The sequence below is a fragment of the Elephas maximus genome, chromosome 24, assembly GCF_024166365.1.
Source record: "Elephas maximus indicus isolate mEleMax1 chromosome 24, mEleMax1 primary haplotype, whole genome shotgun sequence".
Lineage (NCBI taxonomy): Eukaryota > Metazoa > Chordata > Mammalia > Proboscidea > Elephantidae > Elephas > Elephas maximus.
This window is the reverse complement of record NC_064842.1, coordinates 4,048,333-4,072,950: the sequence shown is the minus strand read 5'-3', so window position 1 is coordinate 4,072,950 and position 24,618 is coordinate 4,048,333. Positions and strand designations below refer to the sequence as shown.

General features: G+C 43.9%; 1 protein-coding gene across 4 annotated transcripts in view; it reads right to left on the bottom strand.

Moving 5' to 3' along the window:
• The window catches only part of KCNK2 (potassium two pore domain channel subfamily K member 2), a 237,172-nt gene that overhangs the window by 122,115 nt on the left and 90,439 nt on the right, over positions 1-24,618 (bottom strand). For 2 of the 4 annotated variants that reach the window (XM_049868568.1, XM_049868567.1), the window contains exons 1-2: positions 14,966-15,075; positions 11,319-11,629 (exon numbers count right to left, since the gene is read on the bottom strand). In XM_049868568.1, the coding sequence (XP_049724525.1) occupies positions 11,319-11,629; positions 14,966-15,011 (357 nt within the window). In that variant the 5' untranslated portion in view covers positions 15,012-15,075. The other 2 variants (XM_049868570.1, XM_049868569.1) reach the window with 2 other exon arrangements.

The window sequence follows — 24,618 nt, the reverse complement described above, 5'->3', positions numbered from 1 at the left end:
CTGCAGTCGCACGGTTCTAAAGCCCTTTCTGCACCTCTCGCTAAAAAATGGCTGAGTGGCCTTGGGTTAACCACACTGGGCCTCACTTTCCTCATTTGCAAAAGGGTGATTCTACGGTGAATAGCCTGTCTGTCTCCTGACCAAGGAGTCCCTAAAAACCAAAAAACCAAACCCGTTACAGTTGAGTTGATTCTGACTCATAGTGACCCTACAGCTTAACACACCCGGCTGCTAACCAAAAAGTTGGAGGTTTCAGCCCACTCAGAGTTGCCTCAGAAGAAAGGCCTGGCAATCAAATTCCAAAAAATCAGCCACTGGAAACAATATGGAGCCCAGTTCTACTCTGACGCACACGGGGTCACCGTGAGTCAGAGTCAACTCCACAGTCAATGGTTTTTTTTTTTTAATATGAGCAAACAGAGACTATATATAAAAGTGCTTCTAAGCAGGTGCAGCTATGACCCAGTATTTACTGACAATCCCGTCACCAGGTATTGTGGCGCACGCATTCCTGTACGTTTGAGAGGCGGCCACTGTAGCTGGGGTCACAAGGAAGAACCTGATTGAGGTGCATGTGGCCTTTTTCTGACCTGTAAGGCAGTGAACCTATCTGTGTTCTAGTTTCCTCACTTTACAAATGTGAATTAAAATATCCATGTCTAAGGGATGTAGGAATTAAAAAAATATAATGTACCTTAAAGTGTATAATATACATTTAATGTACCCATGCAAGCAACAGTCAAGAAATCAAATGACGCATTGTGTTGGGCAAATCCGCTGCAAAAGACCTCTTTAAAGTGTTGAAAAGCAAAGATGTCACCTTGAGGACAAGAGTGCACCCGACCCAAGCCATGGTATTCTCAATCACCTTATGTACATGGGAAAGCTGGACAATGAATAGGGAAGCCCAAAGAAGAACTGATGTCTTTGAATTACGGTGTTAGTAAAGAATATTGAATATACCACGGACTGCCAGAAGAATCACAATCTGTCTTGGAAGAAATCCCGCCAGAACGCTCCTTGGAAGTGAGGATGGCGAGACTTCGTCTCACATACTTTGGACATCTTATCAAGAGGGACCAGTCCCTGGAGAAGGACATCATGCTTGGTAAAGCAGAGGGTCAGCAACAAAGAGGAAGACCCTCGAAGAGATGGATTGACACAGTGGCTGCAACAATGGGCTCAAACATAGCAATGACGGTGAAGATGGTACAGGACAGGGCAGTGTTTTGTTCTATTGTACATATTGTACATAAGGTCGCTATGAGTCGGAACTGACTCGACAACGTCTAACAACAACAAAAACAATCTACTTCTGAGAAATCAGTTACTGAAAACCCTATGGAGCACAGTTCTACTCTGACTCACATAGGGGCACTATGAGTTGGCACCGATTCGACAACATTAAAGTATAAAACTTCATAAAACGTGATAAAATACAAACATGGAACGTACAGCTCTAACAGCTTGAGAGCCATTCTGATAATTACTACCAACCAAGCCACCTGGGTCAGACCTCAGTCTAACACCTTCTATTTGACAGAGCTTAATATTCAAGGCTTGTTTTAGCTTAGAATAAATTGTCAGTCAAAAATTATTTTAAAATGTATTACAATGTATATGCAGAATAACCATTCTAGCTACAAACTATCTTCCTAGCTATTATTTTTAAATAACATTCTTTTTTAATCACATCAATTTGAGTGATATTTTATTGATACATAGCACTTCTTTTCTGAATTTTTTAGCTAGTATTAACTAGTGAATCCTCATAAGTCCTTTGGAGGTGATGTGATTTTCTGACGACCTGTTGTACTGTTTAAAGCCGTAACATTATTTGGAAACAGTACATGAAAACATCTCAATTGTTAGTTGATGGACTGAAACCTGACCAAGCATTTCCCTTTCAACCCTTTCGTTCTGAAAGCCAAGATAGTATAAAAGTATGGGTGAGAAGTGGAGTCAATCATGGGTTAGTCCACTAGGAAAAATGGGCACAGAAGAGTCCTAGGAAAACTGGAAATTCACAAGGTTTTCTTTAGGACTTCTATTTCCCCCTTCAGTAGCCTAATTCCTTCTTGTAACTCTCAAGACAGAGCTCCCAAGTAATCCTCACCGTCAAAATCCAGCCTTTTAGGTTGTGGTTGTTAGTTGTTATCGAGGTCTTTCTGACTCATGGCGACCCCATGTGTAGAGAGTAGAACTGCTCCATAGGGTTTTCAAGGCTGTGTCCTTTTTGGAAGCAGATCACCAGGTTCGTCTTCTGAGGCACTTCTAGGTGGATTTGAACCACCAACCTTTTGGCAGGTAGTTGAGCGCTTAATCCTTTGCACCATCCAAGGATTCTGCCTTTTGGGTAGCAGCTATATAATCCAGTAAAATAATCCCAACTAACAGGTTAATATTCGTCCAAGAAGTTTACACACTATACTGCTTAAAAGTGTTTTTTTCAGGCACAATACCTTAACCAAAAGTATATAATGTACTTATGGAAAGTTTGGACACTTAGTAAGCTATTTTTTGTCAAAGCTGTGTCCCTAGAATCGACAGTAGATCCCAAAAGTTGCACAAGTTGAACAAGAAGAGTAAAACCATTTGTCAGAAAAGCAGCCTCCCTTAGATGCTTTCTGGATAACATGTTATCACATCCATAATTAAACAGATAGGAGATGATTATACTCTTTCTAAGACTGAGGCCAAATACTTATATACCTGGGTGTTCATACAAATTAAAAAGAAAGCCACCAAAACATTGTTAATAGGATCATGTGGTATCACTCTCTAGAGCTCAGGCTGCTAATGAAAAGGTCAGCAGTTTGAATCCACCAGCCACTCCTTGGAAACCCTATGGGGCAGTTCTGCTCTGTCCTACAGGCTCACTACAGGTCAGAACCGGCTCGATGGCACACAGAAACAACAACGACAATATCACTATCACATACAGTCAGCTCTAAGCCACCTCTTCACAAGGTAAACCATTGCATTCACCATTAAAAGAGTCATAATCTGAACACAAATGGTCTCCCCAATACCTTCGATGGTTTCCCACGGCTGAACACACACTTCTTACACATTTATTTTAAAGTGCAGCTAAAGGCAAAGAAAGAGGAAACCTTAGGAGGTCTAGAGGCATAGCCATGCTGCTCACTAAAACACAAGAAATACCCTCAAAATAGTAAATCAAATATTCCCAAGAATTCTGGATTCTATTCCTTATTGACCTCTACATGCAAGTGCTCATGGCATCTTGCGTAAATCTCTGTTCTTCTCAGTCCACGCTCACTCCCAGGGTGACCTCATCCAGTCTCTTGGCCTGAAACATCTTCTCTGTAACGACAGGAGTCCCTGTGTGGTGCAAACAGTTAATGTGCTCTGCTGCTAACTGAAAGGTTGGAAGTTTGAATCCACCCAGAGGCCCCTCAGAAGACAGTCCTGGTGGTCTACTTCCAAAAAATTCGCCACTGAAAACCCTAGGAAGCACAGTTCTACTCTAATACACGCAGGGTCGTCATGCGTCAGAATCAACTAAATGGCACCTGGTTTAGGTTTTGTGTAATGATGACTTCCAAATGTATCAGCCTGGGCCCCTCTCCAGAACTCCAAACTCACATTTCCAGCTTCCTACTTAAAGTTTCTACTTAAATGATCTGACAAGTATCTCCAATTTACTAAGTCTCTGCTGTAAAGGTTAATTACAGAGTCTAGGAATTGGCCTAACCTGTTCTGCTGAAGTACTTGAACAGCACTGTTCCCACGTAAAGGTAGGCAGCATACTGATTAAGAATGCCGCTTCGTAGCCATGACCTTAGGAGTTCCAGGAGGTTAGTACCAGCTTGTCAGCATTGTTTGTTGATAACAGTGGGACTGGTGATCTGCACTTGTTCTCCTGAGACGTGCAGAGAGCTCTGTCACTGGGACTGCTTATGCAGCAAAACTACGCCTATGTGACTAGCAGGGTGTAAGAAATCCCAGCCAAACCCCCATTTGAAGCTCCCTGGTTCAGAGGTAGTTCTTGATCCAAGAGAGAAATGTGTCCCACTATTGCCTTGGAGAAGGTGGACAACTGGAATGTGGGCTTGGCTTCTCCGGACCCATGTCTGTGCAGTCTTGCCTGTGATGTCTAAGCTTACAAGACTGCTGTTCCTACACTGCCTCACGTTCTTGCAATAAACTGTAGGTTTGTAAGCACTATCGGAATGGGTACCGTGAATCTTCCTTAGGAATTTAACACAGGCTGCCACTATTAGTGCAATATTCAAAATGAGGCTCTTGACAATATCTTCTAAAACCAGTCCCTCCCCTACTCCTCCCCATCTTGGAAAAAGGGAGCTCTATTCTCTTAGCTCCTTAGGACAAAAACCCTGGTGTTATCCTTGACTCGTCTCCCTTACACAGCACATCTTGTCCATCAATAAATCCCATTGACTCTCCTTCTGAAATATATCCAGAATCTGACCATATTGCACAACGCCACTGCCCCCATCCTGGTTCAAGCCACCGTCTCTCGTCACAGTTATCTCAACAGCCTCCTAGATGTGCTCTGTGTCTGCCTGGGGCCTCCTGAAGTCTATTTCCATCAGAGTCAGAGTGATCCCGTTGAGACTTAAGTTGGAGCAGGACATGCTTCTGAACCAAACTCCTTACTCTGACTGACAAGGCCCTACATGACCTGCCCCTTTACCTGCCTGATATCATCTCCTTCACTCCCTCCCAGCATCCTTGTTTTCTTCTACAAGCCAGGTAGAACAACTTGCTGCCTGAGTGTTACCCCCAAAACAGTCACTTAGCTAGTCCCCCCACTCCCTTTACTGGAAACGCACCGCATCAGTGAAGCTTTCCTAGTGGTCTTGTCTACACTGAATCACCACCACCACCAGACACAGCCTCTCGCACTTCACTGCTTTGTTCTTTCTCCTCAGACCTCTTACTCTCTAACACACTGTCTTCCCCTGGTAGAATGTATGCTCTCCGAGGGCAAGAATTTTCATCTTTTTTATTATTCTCCCATTATCGAGGTGCCCAGGACAATGACACACAGAAGACACTCAATAAATAATTTCTTGAATTAATGATTATTAGAATGATTACTAATGAATGAATGATTATTAATATAAAATAATGCTTTTGGGAAAAAAAAAACTCTACTATCATTGGCACCCTTGGAAGGTATGTTTATGTATTTATCCTGTAGCTCCAGGTATCACTGATATATTGCCGAGTGCCCTTAAAGGCACATCCACTCCAGGTGGAAGAGAACAGGGCCAGCGTAAAGGCCACCTTCCCAGGTGTGGAACAGGCCATGGTCTACCCCTCGCACCCGGACAATTCCAGTGGCTGGTCCACGCCACACCAGTTCTGCCTGGAATGTCTGCTGACCCCTTATCTCCCCCTAGAGCATTCTGATTCAGCCCTTAAAATCCAATTTTTCTGTCACTTCTGCTGTGTCTTCCCAATTCTCAATAAGGAATTAACTTTCTTCTTCTAACATTTAAGCACTTCTACAGTAATTATATTGTAACCATGGTGTAACTGCAGTGTTACCGTACTGTAATCATAGTGTGACTGTATTGGAACAATAGTGTAACTGTAGTGTAACCATATTGCAACCATAGTGTAACCACGTTGTAACCATGTTGTAACCACATTGTAACCACGTTGTAGCCATATTGTAACCATATTATAACCGTACTGTGACCGCAGTGTGACCGTAGTGTGACCGTACTGTGACCGTAGTGTGACCGTAGTGTGACCATAGTGTAACCATACCGTGACCGTAGTGTGACCGTAGTGTAACCGTACCGTAACCGTATTGTAACTGTACCGTAACCGTAGTGTAACCGTACTGTAACCGTACCGTAACCGTAGTGTGACCGTAGTATAACCGTACCGTAACCGTAGTGTAACTGTAGTGTAACCGTACTGTAACCGTAGTATAGCCGTGTAGTAACTACGCACATAGCTCCGGTTGACTCGAAGCACGTAGGATAAGCCGTGCTTTTTTCACCATCTTATTTAGCTGAGTACAGAGCACCAACACTGCCACCACCAGTGGCTGCTGGGTCGACTCCGACTCACGGTGACCCCACGTGTGTCAGCTCCACTGAGTTTTCACTGGCCGATTTTTTGGAAGTGGATCACCAGACGTTTCTTTCGAGGCACCTCTGGGTGGACTCGAACCTCTAACTTTTCAACTAGCAGCCAAGCATGTTAGCTGTCTGCACCACCCAGGGACTCAGGCACAGAAGGCAACAATCGGAGGTGCTCAATAACCACCACTGAATGAACTGGTAAAAATCAAAGTGAGAAGAAGGAACAGTGCAAAAAGAAAATAACGCCCTTAGCAAAAACCACAAAGGATCTAGATCAAAGGCCACAGGATGACCTTGTACAAACATGTGTCAGTTTCTTCACTCCAAAAACAGAAAGAATGCCTTCTGTGTCTACGTCATGTTGGCATGTGGCTTGATTTAGAAAACAAATGTCAAATGCTAGAAAGGTATTTTCATTATCAATGGTGAAATCATAAATTTTGTCCTATCTTTTTAATTGTCCAGCAAACACAGAAATAACCAGGTGTGTCTAATCTAACTCTGCCTCTCTGCCGACTCACAGAACACCTCTAAGATCCTAATCTCCAGGAAGAATATTAGAATTCAGGTTATATACCCTCCATGTTGGAGAGAGAAGTACATTAAATATATCACCATGTACGGAGGAATGGAATTTAATATTTCGTATATCCTAATGCATAGAATGGTGAGGAACTTTACAGAAAGTGTTTATTACCAATTTTATAGAGGCAGTATATGTAGGAGCTCAGAGTATAAACTCTGGAATTTGAATAACAGACCTACTACTGCATGTAACTTCCCTCTGCCCCAATTTCCACTTAAGTTAAATACAGATAAGACAGACACCTACCTCAGAGGGTTATTTAAAGAGAATTAGAGGAGCTAATACATGCAAACGGTTAGAAAAGTGCCTTGCACATAGTATTGTTAGGTATCGTAGAGTCGGTTCCAACTCATAGCGACCCTATATACAATGAGAATGAAATGCTGACTGGTGCTACGCCATGCTCACAATTGTTGCTATGTTTGAGCCCACTGTTGCACCCACTGTGTCAATCCATCTCGTTGAGGGTCTTTGTCTTTTTCACTGATCCTCTACTTTACCAAAGGTGTTGTCCTTCTCCAGTGACTGGTCCCTCCTGATAACATGTCCAAAGTATGTGAAATGAAGTCTCACCATCCTCACTTGTAAGGAGTACTCTGGCTGGACTTCTTCCAAGACAGATTTGTTCATCCTTTTGGCAGTCCATGGTATATTCAATATTCTTCACCAACACCGTAATTCAAAGGCATCAATTTGCACATAATAAGCACTCAGTAAATCTTGTTGCTACTGTTATGTGCCATTGGGTCAATTCTGACTCATAGCAATCCTATAGGACACAGCAGAACTACCACTGGGTTTCATGGGCAATCAACTCAATGGCAGTGGTTTGGGTTTGGGTTTAATCTTTATAGGAGCAAATCATCAGGTCTGTTCTCCTGAGAAGCGGCTGGTACGTTTGAACTGCCAACCTTTCAGTTAGCAGCTGAGCGCTCAACCATCATACCACCAGGGCTTCTTCAATAAATATTAACTATTTTTTTTATATATTGTTAATGGTAAAGGAGCCCTGGTGGCACGGTGGTTAAGAGCTCGGCTGCTAACTGAAACGTTGGCAGTTGGAACCCACCACCTGCTCCATGGGAGAAAGATTTGATAGTCTGGTTCTCTAAAGATTTATGGCCTTAGAGGCCCTATAGAGCAGTTCCACTCTGCCCTACAGAGTCGTTATGGGTTGGAATTGACTCAACGGCAGTGGGTTTAGTTTTGGATTTATTGTTAATAGTATTCATAAATCTTAAAACTTAAAAGTGTTTATGTATCTTTTCTGCATGACATCACACTAAATTAAATGTAACGGGAGTTGAAAATCATACAGCTCAAAACACCCACACCCCGTCAAGGTCTCTCTGTCTTGATACTCTGCCCTTCATTAATCTCATCCTGCAAAGCTGGTATCAGAAAGAGCACTCCCAGCCTACACACAAGCTGTGAGTCTATAACAGAGGAAGTCATTGCTCTCATGTGTCTTAATACTCCTTTCTCCACCTTTCTTCTTGTCCCCATCCACCCTCTGACGCAACCACAGCATGGAATCAGGTTACCATAGCCCACCCAGAGGTGTAATTAATAATCTGGGGCCTGGAGCCGATTTGATTAACTGCACCTGCCACGGGGCCTCATGTTCTGACCACCCACACTCTTCTCCTTCCCCACCCTTCAAGGAAGGAATCTGGATTTCCTTTTCCACCAAGACTAAGACTGTACTCTAAAGAAGCTGAGCCCTGAAACAGCAGAGACTCCTGGGAACAAAGTCAGACTAAGACGTCGAAGACCTGAATTCTCATTCTCACGGTGCTGTGTATGGGGTAAGTCATTGGGACTTCCTGTGTCTTCATTTCCTTACCCTAATAATGTGACATTACTGCCCAGTGTGCAGATCCACAAGGTTGCAAAGAGAGAGTCAATGGGAAAATAAATCTGGAGGAGACCCTTGGAAATTTCTGCGTCATATGGCCGAAATGTAATTCTAACACATGATGATGGGCTCACTGTCCTTCCTCCCTGTTTATACACTCATCTTGATCCTTGAAGTCATGCCATATAAAGATTTCTCTTATCAAGAAAAATTAAATTCAAGGAGAAAAAAATAATTACTAAAACCATAGTGTTCTGAACATGAGGGATATCACAATAAATAATGGGCAAACTCTGCATTGAAAAATACTGAATGAGCATAAAAACGGTGTTTAAGAAGCAAACACACTCAGTCAGCAGTGAACACTGATAAAGTTGAAGAGGATTTTGCCCTGCGGACCAGAGAGAAGAAAAGCTACGTCACATTCGAGTGCTGTTGTGTGCACTCCAAAAACAACGTAGCAAAAATGATCAGTATTCACCTCCAGGTTCCTCCCACCTGCCTTGACCTGCAAGTTGTTTTCAGAGATCTGAATAAATCTGGTAGTGCTGAACAGGGAGACCATTTCCATAATTCACACAGGTTTCCTCCAGTATTATCCTGACCCTGCAGGTTGTGTATTGATTTTTGCTTGGCTTTGCTTTGCTTTGTTTTTTCTTCCTGCCCAAGACCAACCGTCTCACTGTAGATAATAAGAACGCTACTACCTGCCGCAGAGGCTACAACCTAATAAAAGGATTTACAAAAAAAAAAAAAAAAAAAAAGCTGCCGTCGAGTCAATTCTGACTTACAGCTAGCCTATATGAGAGAGGAGAGCTGCTCCATAGGGTTTCCAAGGAGCAGCTGGTGGACTCGAGCTGCTGACCTCTTGGTTAGCAGCCATAGCTCTTAGCTACTGCACCACGAGGGATCTAATAAAGGGGTAAGGGAGGGGGAAAAAAAAAAACCTAACACTTTTTGAGCACCTAATTGCCTAACATGTAATATCTCTTTACTCGTCACAACAACCCCAAACAAAAAAACCAAGCCAGCTGCTGTCACGGCGACCCCACGGATTGCACAGTAGTACGGGGCTCCACAGGGTTTTCAGGGCTGTAACCTTTGGAAGCATATCACCAGGCATTTCTTCCAAGGCACCTCTGGATGGGTTTGAACCTCCAACCTTTCGGTTAGTGGTCAAGCACTTAACAGCCCCACTGATAGTTATTCCTTCCTCATCCAGATAGATCGTTTAAGTCTTAGAGAGAAAAAATTACTTGTTCCAGATGACACCTCTAGTAAAGTACTCCGGTGGAGTTTGAAATACGTTTGATCTGATTCCAAAATTTCTGCATTTGCTCTATGCCAGGCTGCCTCCACCAAGGCAGCCAAGAGTTCTTCTTCTAAAACTCAAGGGAAGTGGAGATTCTGCAGCGTTTTTAGTTCCTCTTAGGATCACGTGGCACTAAGAAAGAGTAAGAGCGATCTTATGTTGCAATGGGGAGTAGGGTGGCTGGGACGACAATAATAGCTGACAGTTCCACTGTCAATACCACGAATACCACTATCATCTAAGAGTGGTAGAGAGATCAGTCTGTAAGTACGCAAGGACCCTTTTCAAAATGTAAGTCAAATGGGTGAGATGCAGAAGTCTCTGAATGGGGTAAGAACTAAGTGGGACTCAGAGAACAGACTGAGGACTAGAAAGGACAGAGGTAGCATTTGGGGACTGATGACAAGAAAAACAGTAAAGGTATCAGAACAAGAAATTGGATCAAAACTAATAATAAGCTCTTCCTTCCATCTAGTATCCCAACTTCTTCAAATGCTGTAAAAATATATATGAAATGAGGAAGGACATGCTCAAAAGATAACCTGCAGATAATTTTTCAATCCAATTTGACTTAAACCAGGTAAGAAAAGTAGGATCTACAGGAAAATATGAGTAAAACATTTTAAACAACCAAATAAATCTCTCCCTGTAAGAAAATTCTGGGCTTTCTTCTCGAACAAGGTTCTTGGTTTGGCCAATGAACAGTCTCAGGCAAAGAAAATCTACAACAAAAATATAGCCTCTCTAAAGAGCCTAACTGAAACTTTAAATCATTTTTGGCTCAACTTTTACAGCAAAATATTTTTCCAGAAGCTTACTATTTTGCTATTATAGAGTAAATTAAAACTAAATTAGTTTTTATTCAAAAGCTTTATTTTTCTGTGTCGTAGTAAATTGCTTTTAGTTGGAGTTTAGAGGAGCAAAACTTAATCACTTCACTCTAGACCTCAAAAAAGGCATTTACAACAGTTATTCCTTCGTTATACAAATTAAGTGAGCTACAACTTCTTAATTATAAGAAGTACCCACTGCTGCAAGGTCATCTTTCCTGTCTTATGATGCCCACTGCCCAGGTGAACACACTTTCCTGCCTCTCGTTCTCCTCCCATTTCCTACAGCGAAGGTCTTCTCAGGGGGCCATAGTCATCCTACCCATGAGGGCGTCCAGCAAGGTAAGCCCATGCCCATGAGTGTACCTGGCTACAGTAAAACAGTCAGGCAGGAGCAGAAGAAGGTGAGAAGGAGCAGGAGCAGAGAGAAGTAAAAGAGAAAGAAAAGAAAAGATGGCAAAAGTGAGAAAAGGGGGAACAAAAGCAGGAGACAAAGAAACCAGGGATAAGCAGGTGTTTGCTGAGAGGGGAGATGGAGTCGAACCCTAGCAGCACACGAGAGCTGCGCTATGTTCAAGCTGGCTCCTACATTTACTCTTTCTCCCAAGAGGAAATGGAGTAACAACTCCACCTGTGCCATTACCTGGATGAGCTCGTCCAGCTCGGTGGAGTTGACACAGGAGTGTTCGGATATGAACGTTTGTTTCTGGATCACGATGGTGGTTCTCTGCGAAATCTCATGAGGTTGCTCCAATGCTTTGAACACGGTGGCTCCAATGATTAGATAGAGAACAACCACCAGGAAAATCGTGGAGACCGTCTTCCATTTCATGACATTAATGGTCGTGTCACTCTCCACCCGGGAAGCAAGCACTGTGGGTTTCGTGGAAAATGAGAGCCTTGGTTTGGAGTTCTGAGCAGCAGATTTAGGATCCAACAAGTCGGGTGCCGCCACTGGCAACAAAAGAGAAGGAGGGTTAGGTTGGACGAGATGAGAGAGGCACTGGTTGGAGGTCAGCAAAGGCTGCCTTAACACCACTTGCTCTCCTGCTCTCCTGAATGAAGCTCCAGAAGCTAAGCCAGCTCTTTCTGGATCTCACCCAGGACCACATATATGGAATGAAGGCAGAGAGGGCTGGGACTTGACTCTCTGCTGCTAGTTGGGTTCCAGATGGGAAGAGGAAAACAGGAGGCGGACCAAGAAACTTAAAAAAAAAAAAAAAATGCCTGAGGTTTTCCTAATTTCTAAAAAATGGGTCACTCTTTTTATATCTGTCCACCATGCTAGTCAATAAATACTTACTAAACTTCTAAGAGTTGATGGCACTAAACTAGATATTCGAATACTCATGAAGAATGCTCAGGGTTTACCCTGTTCTCAGGAACTTTACACTTTACACCACAAGCAACCAATATAAAGATTCTCTATTTTTGCTTAAAAATTCATTAAAAAAAGGGAATTGTATTATACATGAATTTGTGATCCAAATATTGTTACATAAAAGAACTCCGCAGTAATTCTCTGATAAAGCATGAAGGATAAATACACCACCAAATGGCCAAATCATTTCTTTTTGCTTATCCTCCATAGTGGGTTTGTGATTAACGCTTCATTATATTTCATTATTCAATCTCTGATATGTTTAAAAAATAAAAGTTATTGCTACACATTGTGACAACAGTCCTAGGTACAGCCAACAACAGACAAGTCCTTCCATTTCGACAATGAACAATTACAAATAAAACAAAACGTGAAACCTTGGCTCACACCTTAGACCCTGCGTGCTCTGTGCAAAGCAAATTGCTCCTTTAGGGTGGTTTTATATGTTCTCTTACAAATCCCCATATACTCTGAGGTGACTCGAAATCCATTTATTATTCATCTCAACTGTTCAAAAATACCATTAATGGATTTCTTTTTAGAAAATATAAGAGATGCTGGACTCCATCCGCTAAGGAAAAAATAAGCCATCTACTACAGAACGTTCTACTGCAATGACAATATTGAACCGAAAGGGTTTAGAGAATGACCAAAAAATAGGCCACCACAAAACCAACAGCTCAACCAAGTACAGTCAGTCTAAAGTCCAGTAACTGCTATAAATACAAGTAAAATTACTGTAGCATATAGTATAGGTTTTATCAAATAATAACCTGATAAAAAAGACACTGTTAGGTAACTATGTAAGAAATACCCGTGGAATTGCACCCAAATACCCTGCCAAAAAAAAAAAAAAAAAAACCCATTGCCGTCGAGTCAATGCCAACTCATAGCAACCTTACAGGACAGAGTAGAGCTGCCCCATAGGGTTTCCAAGGAGCAGCTGCTGGATTCAAACTGCTGACCTTTTGGCTATCAGCCTGAGCTCTTAACCATTGTGCCACCAGGACTCCTGAGATTGCTTGAGGACGAGAAGAGAATAAAGTGTGTTAATTTTCACATGGCTACCTCCTCTGCCCTCCTGACTCCCACGTGAGCTAAGTGCAGGACTACCACGATTTCAGTTTATAAATCTCTGGTTAGCCATGAAAATGAAGCTTTGCAAACAAAGCTCTTTGAAGCCCTAGACCTAACAGTGCTGCCACATGATAGCAGATGACAGGGGGCTCCTCACAGCAAAGGGGTTTGACTGAAGAGATGAAGTCAGAGCTCTGATGAGCTTAGCGTTCCCATGGCTTTAGTGGAGATTCCGCACAAGTGTTGCTCGTGACAGCAGTTTCTTATGGTTCAGCCTAGGACACACAGGTATGCACACAGTGCCCTCCTGATACACAGCCATCTGCTCCGGAGAAAGCCGAAGCTGGCAGCCACCTTTAAAACACAAGGTTTATGAAGCAACCTCACTCAGAAGTAGCACCGTGCGCAATGCTAACATCAGCCTTTTGTTGTTGCTGTTGTTTTGCCCTTTCATAACAGAAGTGCTGATAACCCTTAACTCACTGTCATCTGCAGACTCCCCCACCCCACCCCAAGCTGCTGAGTGAATCTGAGGGAAAAATTAAAGTCATAATCTAAAAACAAGCCATGTTTGGAATGAATAAGAGAAAACGACATAGAAGCTCCAAGTTCTCTCTCTGAGGAAAGCTTTCACATCTCTCATCTGCACCTCCCTGCTCTTACGTTTCTGATTTTCCACATCGGTGGTTTCTAGTCTGTAGAACAGGAAACCCCAAACGGTTTGCCCCGATGCGCCCAAATCCTAATCCCAAGCTAAGGTATTATCATTGTATATTATATGCTTTGGGGAAAAGAGGACAGGTTTATATATATACATTTCCATCATGTAATCTATATTGCATTTCCTGGCAAGATTTAATTCTTTTAAAATATTACCTTAGTTTTTTAACTCACTGAAATACACATAATGCACGTTTGGCAGGCAGAGTGGGCAAAAAAAAAAAAAAGTCTAGTGAAATAACAAAATAAAAACACTACAGCCTTTCCTCTCAGTCTAATACGGGAACCCTCTGGGTTTCCATCTCCACCTCGTTTGAGGTATGATCACGGAGAGAGCTCCTTAGAAAAAGGACTGAAGATTGGTCTCTTCCACACACACTGTACACCTTCACTACCCACAACTACCCACCCCCCGCCGCCCCCAGCACACCACAAAAAACCAAGACACCAACCCCACTGCCCTGGAGTCAATGTCGACTCATAGTGACCCTATAGGGCAGAACAGAACTGCCCCCCTAGGGTTTCCAAGACTGTAAATCGTTAAGGAAGCAGACTGCCACATCTTGCGCCCGTGGAGCAGCCGGTGGGTTCCAACTGCCAGCCTTTAGGCTCTCAGACAAGCGCTTAACCACTGCGCCACCAGAGCTCCAGGCAGCAAGCACATCAGTTTCTTAATTCTGGCCTCCCAACCTCGCCGGCTCCGAGCCGCGCCTGGCGACCGGGTCCGGGAGAAAGCAAGGAGCTTTTTTCAGCACCACTGCCCGTCCTAGCTCACCACGGGCAACAAGTGTGATCAGGGTCACCGTGCGTCCTGTGTCGGCTACTCCTCAGGGCTGGCCCTCCTCCTCTGTGGGAAACTCGCCCCAGGTGTTCCAAACACATACCCAAGGCAGATGCAAAAACCCCAAGCAGGGCGGAAAAGAGACGAAGCGGCCAGGAGAGGATCGGGGGATGGGTTTGCCTCCAAACGCAGATTTTAAGCCAACACCTTAGATGGGAAGCGAAGGTGGAAAACGCCGGCTGGCTTGGAGCGGAGAGTTTGCAGCCCTCCGGGGACAGGCTGCGGCGGGAGGGCGCGGAGCGGGAACCGCAGGGGGAGCCGGGGGTCTCACCTCCTGCTCTACAGCCAGGTCTCTCCCGCGAGGCGCTGGGAAGCATGAGGCATGCAGCATTCACAATGTTTTGGAAAAGGACGGACTTGAAGCTCTTTTTACAGACACGCCATTGTACTCACTTCTTATTCGGAGACCGGCTGCGCGCTCCGAAGTGCACGGGCAGGCATTTTCCCCGGCTTTGTTTTACAAGGTGGGGAGAGCGGGGCCGGACGCGGGCGGTGGGGGGAGCGTGAGAAGAAACGAGATCGCGGGAAGGAGGGGACACCGGCGGGCCGGGCAGAGGGCGAGGCCGAGGCCAAGTCGGGCTCCGGCGCCGCCGCCCCCGCGCGCGCCTGCGGCCGGGCCCGGGTCACCCGGAGAGCTGGGGCGCCCGGGGTCCCGCCCGCCGCCGCCGCCGCCGCCGCCGCGCGCTCGGCCCCGGGCTCCTCGGTCGCCGGGCCCCGGCGCGGCGCGGGGGCGGTGGGTGCAGCCCGAGCGGCCGTGCGCCCCGGCGTCTTTGTGCGCGAGGCTGGCTCAGCCCCTCTTCGCATGTCTTTGTGTCTCCCCTCGCTCAGCGATCCGCGCCGCGCGGGTGGGTGGCACGGTCCGCGCGCCCCGCGCCCTCCTGCCTGCGGCCGTCCGCCCGCCCGCCCGCCGCGCCTCTCCCTGCGGGCTCGCCCCTCTGGCTCCTCCGCCGGCGGCTGCCCCTCGTCTCGGAACTCCCTCCTCCCGCCTCCTCCCCGCTCCCGGCCGCGTCGCCCGGCTCGCCTCTCCGCACCCCTTCTAGCCCAGGCTTCGCCGGCGGCCCCCAAAGTTCCTCCGGGTCCGCCTCCCCCGGGGGGCACAGCCCTTTGGGCTCGCCTGCTGCCGCTCTTCCTCGCTCAGCCTGCCGCCACCAGCCCCCGTGTCCTCACCCTCTCTATCGGACGTGCCTACCGCACTGAGCTCCATCCCTGCTCTGCCTGGTGGACCTAAGGGGTGTGGAACCCGGAGCCGGGACGCAGGTCCCGGACCCCTGCACTTGGGCGTCCTCCCCTCCCTCGTGATCCCCCAGGGTTGTAGAGGGAAATGCCCCCGTTGGTGTACTGAGACCCCTGGGGAGGTAAGGAGAACGCTGGCTCCTACCACGCCTGGGACCGGGTTATGGAGCCCCCGGCAACCCTACACCAGCTCCAGGGGTGCTTGACCTGGGCGGGGAGCTCTGGTCAGCCAAACGTCCAATACCAGAAGGATGGGGAGCGTACACGGGGCCAACGTGAAGAAATTCAAGAAATACAGAAGGACTGAAAGAAAAACCGGTTGGGCTCTCGGGGCCAGCCCCCTTTGCTGGGGACAAAAGCTGAAAAGTGTTCTTGGTAGGAGCAGTGGGGTGGAAGACCTGGGACCTCAGTCTGGACTTGACGCCCTGCCCCTGTTCCTTCTTCCGCACCATCGAGATCCTCTCTTGGCGATACCAGATCCGCCCAAGCCCTAAGACGGCGTTGCTATGACAGCATGAAGGGAACAGGAGGGGAAGAAAGCAAGTAGATTCGAAGCTGCTGTTATAATAGGCAAGTCCTCTCAGGACACCCTTGAGGTATCAGAACTTCAGTCCCTTCTCCCAGAGTGAACTCTCTCTTCTCTTTTTCGCAGCAGGACTGCCCTGCTGACCTGGTCCACCCTTCCAGCCCACCACTGTCTGAGAGAGCTTGCTTTCATAACTGCTGCTTGGCCAAATTGGAGTATTTTTCCAGTTACAGAGAGAACTTCTAATGAAAGCTATAGAGGTGAGGACCTAAGGAGGTAATTGACAGCAGAAAGCTTCCTGATTGTAAAAACAACGTTGTAAACCTTTTGCAAGACAGTGACCATCGATGATAAAAGTACCAAATTACTTTTTTAATTCCAGAATAGATTAGGCACCTCTTTCCCCCATTAAAAATATCTTCCTAACAGCCTCCCTGCTGGAATTTAAACACATTTTCCTCAACTTCTGGTCTTAACAATAGTGCAGTTGGATATTCTTTCTAAAATAGGAAACTGACTCATTCCCCATCTTAACTCCTTTCTGAACAACCTGGTTATTAGCTGCCATCACACAGCCCTGTGCCATCGCCATGATTTGTTGGGAATCTGACCACTGTGATCCGTAGAGATTTCCTGGGCTGATTTCCGGAAGTAGATCACCAGCCTTTCTTCCTAGACCCAACACCCAAGCCAGCCCCCATTGCTGCCCCCTCAAACTTCTAGCTCTCAAACAGTGTGCTTGATGACCTGGCCTCTCTTTTTCATTCCAGAACATCCTGGGTGCTATCACTTTGCCTCACAGACATTCCCCAACCCTCCCTCAACTTCACCTGCTGAGGCAGTGCGTCAGTCAGGGTTCTCTAGAGAAAAAGAACCGATTATAAATAAAGAGATTTAGTTTAGTAAATTGGCTCAATCCACTGTGGAGGTGGCAAGTCCAAAATCCGTAAGACAGGCCAGCAGGCTGGAAACTCAGGCGGGAGTTAAGAGTTGATGATCTAGTCTTGAGGCAGAAAGGGGAGTTGGAAAATCCTTATCAGAAGCCCACTCAGAAGACCCTTCTTATGTCTCATTGGCAAGAACCAGGTCACAGGTTGTTGTTAGGTGCTGTCAAGTCAGTTCTAATCCGGAATTTCCATTCTTCTGAATGTTATCTCTTATTTGTTATGATCCACCCAGTCAAATGCCTTTGCATAGTCAATAAAACACAGGTAAACATCTTTCTGGTGTTCTCTGCTTTCAGCCAGGATCCATCTGACATCAGCAGTGATACCCCTTATTCCACGTCCTCTTCTAAATCTGGCTTGAATTTCTGGCAGTTCCCTGCTGAGATATGGCTGCAGCCATTTTTGAATTATTTTTAGCAAAATTTTACTTGTGTGTGATATTAATGATGTTGTTTAATAATTTCCACATTCTGTTGGGTCACCTTTCTTTGTACAAATATGAATCTCTTCCAGTCAGCTGGCCAGGTAGCTGTCTTCCAAATTTCTTGGCGTAAATGAGTGAGTGCTTCCAGCATTGCATCCGTTTGTTGAAACATCTTAATTGATATTACGTCAATTCTTGGAGCCTTGTTTGTCGCCAATGTCTTCAGTGCAGCTTGGACTTCTTTCAATACTGTCGGTTCTTGATCATATGCTACCTCCTGAAATGGTTGAACGTCGACCAATTCCTTTTGGTATAGTAACTCTGTGTATTCCTTCCATCTTCTTTTGATGCTTCCTGTGTCGTTCAATATGTTGCCCATAAAAAAAAAAAAAAAGAATCCTTCAATATTGCAACTCAAGGCTGAATTTCTTAAGCTTCAACTTGAACTTGCATATGAACAGTCGATGGTCTGTTCAGCAGTCAGTCCTTGGCCTTGTTCTGACTGATGATGATATTTAGCTCCTCCATCATCTCTTTCTGCGGATGTAGCCAATTTGATTCCTATGTATTCCATCCAGTGAGGTCCACATGTATACTCGCCATTTATGTCATTGAAAAAAGCTATTTGCAATCAAGTGGTTAGTCTTACAAAATTCTACCATGCAATTTCCAGCATCATTTCTATCACCAAGGCCATATTTTCCAACTACTGATCCTTCTTTGTTTCCAACTTTCACATTCCAGTCACCAGTAATCATTAATGCCTCTTGATTGCATGTTTGATGAATTTCAGACTGCAGAAGCTGGTAAAGATCTTCAATTTCTTCATCTTTGGCCCTAGAGGTTGGTGTGTAAATTTGAATAATAGTCATATTAACTGGTCTTCTTTGTAGGGGTATGGATATTATCCTATCACTAACAGTGCTGTACTTCAGGATAGACCTTGAAATGTTCTTTTTGACAATGAACGTAACGCTATTCCTCTTCAAGTTGTCATTCCCAGCATAGTAGACCATATGATTGTCCAATTCAAAATGGCCAATACCAGTCCATTTCAGCTCACTAATGCCTAGGATATCGATGTTTATGCATTCCATTTCATTTTTGATGATTTCCGATTTTCCTGGATTCATACTTCGTGCATTCTAGGTTCCGATTATTAATGGATGTTTGCAGCTGTTTCTTCTCATTTTGAGTCGTGCCACATCAGCAAATGAAGATCCTGAAAGCTTGACTCTGTCCATGTCATTAAGGTCAAATCTACTTTGAGGAGGCGGCTCTTATAAGTCATTTAAGTCCCATCACAGTATAATAGGAAGGTTAGGTTGGGTCTGTTTCTTTCATGCTGCAAGATTGCTCAATGGCCCTTAGCTTTATTTTAGTGGGCAGGAAAATCTGAAATATACAGTAAAAAGATTTAGCTCCCCCAAATTCTATAATGCTGTCCTTCTTACATTTTCAGAACTGTTGTTCTACTCCAACTAGCAGCATGACATATATGAGGCTTCACTTTCATGTTTATTTTGCTTTTTGACCTTGGCCTACTCAAAATGCCACAGCACATCACTGTCTTTTCCCATAATTCCATCAGGACCTGGAATTTTGGAGTCACAGAGACCTCTGCACGTATCCTGTCTCTACCATTTCTGAACCATGTGTTTACAGAGTCACTTGATCTCTCTAGCCATCTGTTTCCTCAGCTGCAAAGCAGGGGTAATACACCTAACTCACCGGAGACTTTTGTAAGAATCAAAATGAGAGAACATAGGTGTGTTCAACATTGTAGGTCCTTGAAATAATTTTGTACTCTCCTGGGCTTCCTTTGACCTAATCATATGAACCAGTAGACTCCTGACCAAACAACACCACCCAAAACACTCAAGTCTATAATGAATTGTGATGTCTATTTAATCATCTGAGTAATATAAGGGCATGATATAAGATCAGAAAGAATGAATTACATTCACTGAATATTTACTGAGTGCCTACTAGATGCCTAACATGTGATCTATGGCTATAGCAAGGTTACTGTCTTCATGAAGTTTATGGTCTAGAAAGGGAAGGTATTTAACAAATATAAAATTAGAATTTTGATAAGTGCCGTAAAGAGAAGGTATTGATTACTATAAGAGTATTCAATCCTGGGGGGTCAGAGAACCCATTGCCATGGAGCTGATTCTGACTCGTAGTGACCCTATAGGGCAGAGTAGAACTGCCCCATAGGGTTTTTAAGGAGCAGCTGGTAAATTCAAACAGCTGACCTTTTAGTTAACAGCTGTAGCACTTAACCACTGTGCCACCAGGGCTCTTCCAAGGGTCAGAGAAGGCCCGTCTAAAGATGTAACATTAAAATTGGACTCAGAAGATAAGAACCACTGGACCAGAGGAAGTATACTGGTTCAAGATTTGGATACAGGCCTCTGTTGGAGTAGGGTGCATGGATCATCAAGCCTAACAGTACAAGCAATTAAGGTCATCCAATTACATGCTTGCCAAGCAAACTTCTGATTAAATTTTGGCCCCCATATGGATTTTCAAATGAGGTGAAGCTAAATTGATTAACAAATATAAATTTCTACTTTGTTTGACAGTTATATTTCTCACTAAATTTCCTAAGTAGAATTATAGTTGGGTACACAAGGCTCATGAAATTGGTTAATAAAGGTCTATAAGGATCTTCACATTGTGTTGAGTAATTGGGTTGAACTAATTAAATTAAAGTAGATTGACTAGAGAAACCTGTAAGGTCAGAGAACTAATTTGAGACTACAGCCTCAGCCAGTCAGCTTCCACAGGTAACTCGACTGAAGTCCCCAATTATGTCTAAATACAAAGCAATTGAAAAAAAAAAAAAAAAAAGCTACAAAAGCTAAGGACGGCTAAGATCAGGCTGTATAGCTCATTAAAATTCTACACTACTTCTTTTTTTTTTTCTATAGTCTAGTAAATAGCTATATCCCCAGGCCCTGCCTATCTCCAGTGCCCCTCAATGGTCCGGCTCCTCCCATTTGGGGTAACTCCCCCAACTCCCCATCATCAAGAAATGTAAGATTAACACCTGGCACAGCAATGGGCCTCCAGGCCGCTACTTCAGCACTAGGGCCAGCATCCCTGCATTCTTTCTTGTGGGACATCGTCCCACTCCCCCCACCCCACAAGTTGTTGTTATGTTGAATATCAGCCATGCCTTAGACTACTTTAAGAAATCTCTAAAATGCAAGTGCTAATAGCCCTACAAAGTGAGGCACTGTGGTTCAGGAGTAAAGTCCTTGCCTTCCACGTGGGAGACACAGGTTCGATTCCTGGCCAATGTACGTCATGCACAGCCGCTGGAGGCGGGCATGTTGCTATGATACTGAACAGGTTTCAGTTGAGTTACCAGACTAAGACAGACTAGGAAGAAAGGTCTGGCAATTTACCTCTGAAAATCGGCCAATGAAAACCTATGGATCACAACCGTCTGATCTATACTGATCACGGGGATGGCACAGGACTGTGCGGTGTTTCATTCAGATGTGCGTGGGGCTGTGATTAGTCAGGGGACTACCTGATGGCAGCTAGCAACAACGATAGCCCCGCAGCTGGCTAAAACACAACTGGACAACTGCGGCCAGTTCTGAGTGCTATGTTGCAAGAATAATTTTGATAAAGAGGTGATTGCTCAGAGACGGATACCCAATACAAGGAAGGATGACACGGAAGAAGTGGTTGAGCACAATTGGGAATTTGGCCAAAAAGAGAAGACATGTTTAGGAGAAGGGGTAAGTGAGGAAGCGAGAAGGATTCAGGGTCAGGGAGATGAACTGTTTTAAAATATTTGAGTAGTAGGAGGCTTAATGGAAAAAACATTAAACTTATTGTAAATGGAAGGCAGAACTAGGAACAACTGGTAGATCATAGCAAGCAGACTTAAGCTTAATGTAAAAAACATTTTCTATCAATCAGACTTCTTAAAAATGAAGTTGCCTCTTTGAGAGATAATAAACTGACAACGTTCAAATTAATTAATGACTTGTTAGAAAAATAATTAACATTTATTGAGTGGGTTTTATGTGCCAGGAACTGTCTAGACACATTATATGTATTAACTAATTTAGTTCTCCCCCAAAACTAAATACTATTTTTAGCCCTACTTTAAGATACGAAGACTGAGGAACTGAAAGGCAAACTTGCCCAACGACATATTATTATCCAAAACCAATGCAGAGTCTTGAATTGAGGCAATGTGTTCCACCATCAGGCACCTGGTGCTGATAGCACGCCGTCAGGGAGGCGGTTTATACAATGGTGAGAAGCTGGGCTAGATGACTCCTTGGGTCCTCTGCCAACACAGCTGGTAGATCATGGCAGGTCCTGGCACATATTAACCTCTACTCAACGTCTGCTCTCAGTCTCAAAACTGCTCAGTGAGAAGTCTTTCTATTTGCAACACAACCTGTATTGGTTTTCCTTTGACGGCTGTGACAACAGACATCGTGGATTAAAACCACAGAAATTTATTGTAAGTGTATTGATTATCTCAAAGTTCTGGAGACCGGAAGTCCAAAATCACGTTGTTGGCAAGGGCATGCTCTCTCTGCAGGCTCTAGTGGAGTCTTCTCTCTTGCCTCTTCCCAGCTTCTGGTGGATGCCAGCAACCCTTGCCATTCCTCTGTTGTAAATTGATCACTCTAATCTCTGTCTCCGTTGCCACGTGGCGTTCTCCCTCCTTGCCCTGAGCTGAAATTTCCCTCTTCTTATAAGAACACCAATCATTGGATTAGGTCCCACCTTACTCCACCGTGACCTCATCGTAATTTGATCACACCTGCAAACAGCCTATTTCCAAGGAAGGGCACATTCCCAGGTACCAGGGGTTAGTACTGCAGCATAACTTTCTGGGGGACACAATTCAACTCAACACACCAGCTAAACGTTTTATGCCATTTACAGTTCAATTAATACATTGATTCATTCATTCAAACAATATTTATTAAGCACCATTGTGTCCCAGGAAGGCATTTTTTCTGGTATTTGACAATACAGAGAAGACGATGCACCGAATCCCTGTCATCACGGAGCTAGGGTGCTAAAGAAAGAAAGACTCGCCACCTTGTCTGTTCAGTATGCCATTGAGTTACTGAGAGGTTTTCAGATTAAATCATCTCACCATGAAAAATGTAAAATGTTATTTTGCCAAAAAAAAAAAAACTCTGCAAAATTCGTCAAAATCAACAGATTCATTTCATAAAATAAAAGTTACCTTAAATGTATAACATTCAGCAATATTTTTATTAATAGCTTTGTGGATTTGCTTACTTTGTAACACACATACTCACAAAAAATATAAAGATAAGTTTTTTTAACGTAAACAAAATTTCTTTTTTACAGTGGTAGTTCTTAAACCCACACAATTTCTTTTTAGTTTGGAAAATTTCATTTAAATCAAAACACCTGTCTCTTGCATGGGTGTTTAATCAGTATATACGCAACAAATGTCATTGATTAAAAATAAGCTAATATTTATATACAGCTTTTTGCCCAGCTGGGAGTAAGATATTGAATAAGGGCACTATAAAGGAAAGAAATTCTTACAAAATGGTACTCTGAGAGAGTGAATTCAGAAAACGTTAGAATTTGTTTGGTTTATAGACAGGAAATTCGGCTCCAGGAGTCCGTTTTCCCTGGGTATCATAAACTATCACAGAAAAATGAGCAGGTAGCTCATATGAATCTAGACTTTTACCTTTTCCCCTCTGGCATCACAGGTAAACCCTCTACTGACGATGAATTCATTCGATAATTTTTTAAGTCTTCCAAATTTAAGCAAACTAATTATATCAAGTGTTATGCTTTTTATTAAAATTGGCCATAAACCCTTGCAATGATTTTGGTAGTTCTCATCATCTAATGAATTCTCAGCACGACCAGTACTTCATTTAAAGTTTACATTCGCTGTGAACATTTGCCAGCCCAGCATTTTACCTTCACCTGAGGCCACCAAATTCTGATAGCAATAAGTATAGCTCTGCAAAGAACGAGTCATCCAATTTATTTTCCAAAGTGAAGTTGAAAGAATAAATGTAATAAAAAAGCAAATAGAGAATGTATTAGGGACCTTGTAAACATATTCCTGAGCGTGTTCAGTAAGTAAAGACGTTGATTGCATCATGTACAGAATCTAACTTTTTCTTACACATTTTTTTTGTTTGTTTCTATGATTAAATGAGTACATATAAAGCTTCCCCAAGGCCACTCAGTAAATTTATGGAATAATTGAGTTAAAAACCCATGTATCACCCTAGGCCATGTTTGTCTAGAAAGAGACCCTAAATCTAGAAGGAAACAGCTTTTTGTGGATTTTTCCAAATCTGTTAGAATGGTTGAGTGATCTCTCCAAATTCTCCAAAGTGGTCAAGACAGGGTTGTGACTACCGCTGCCTTCGTCAGCAATCCCCAGTGTCCTCTCACCCACCGTGACAGGTCTCCAGTCCATCCTTTACACGTCAGCCAGATGGGCCCTTTTAAAAGAAAATCTGCTTATGTCAATGCCTTGACTAAAACCATGCACTAGCTTCCTGTCACCTTCAGGACTGAGACCAAAATACTAAGGGCATCCCAGGCTCTGTTCTACTTTCCCTGTCAATGGTAGTAATAACAAAAGGAATTAGAACAATAGGTAAAGTATACGGAGTGCTTACTATATGCCAGGCATTGACATACTAATATTAATAATATGTATGTAATATTTCACTTATTATCACATTTAATCCTCGTAGCAACCTTATGAGGTAAGTACTGTTATTACCCTCAGA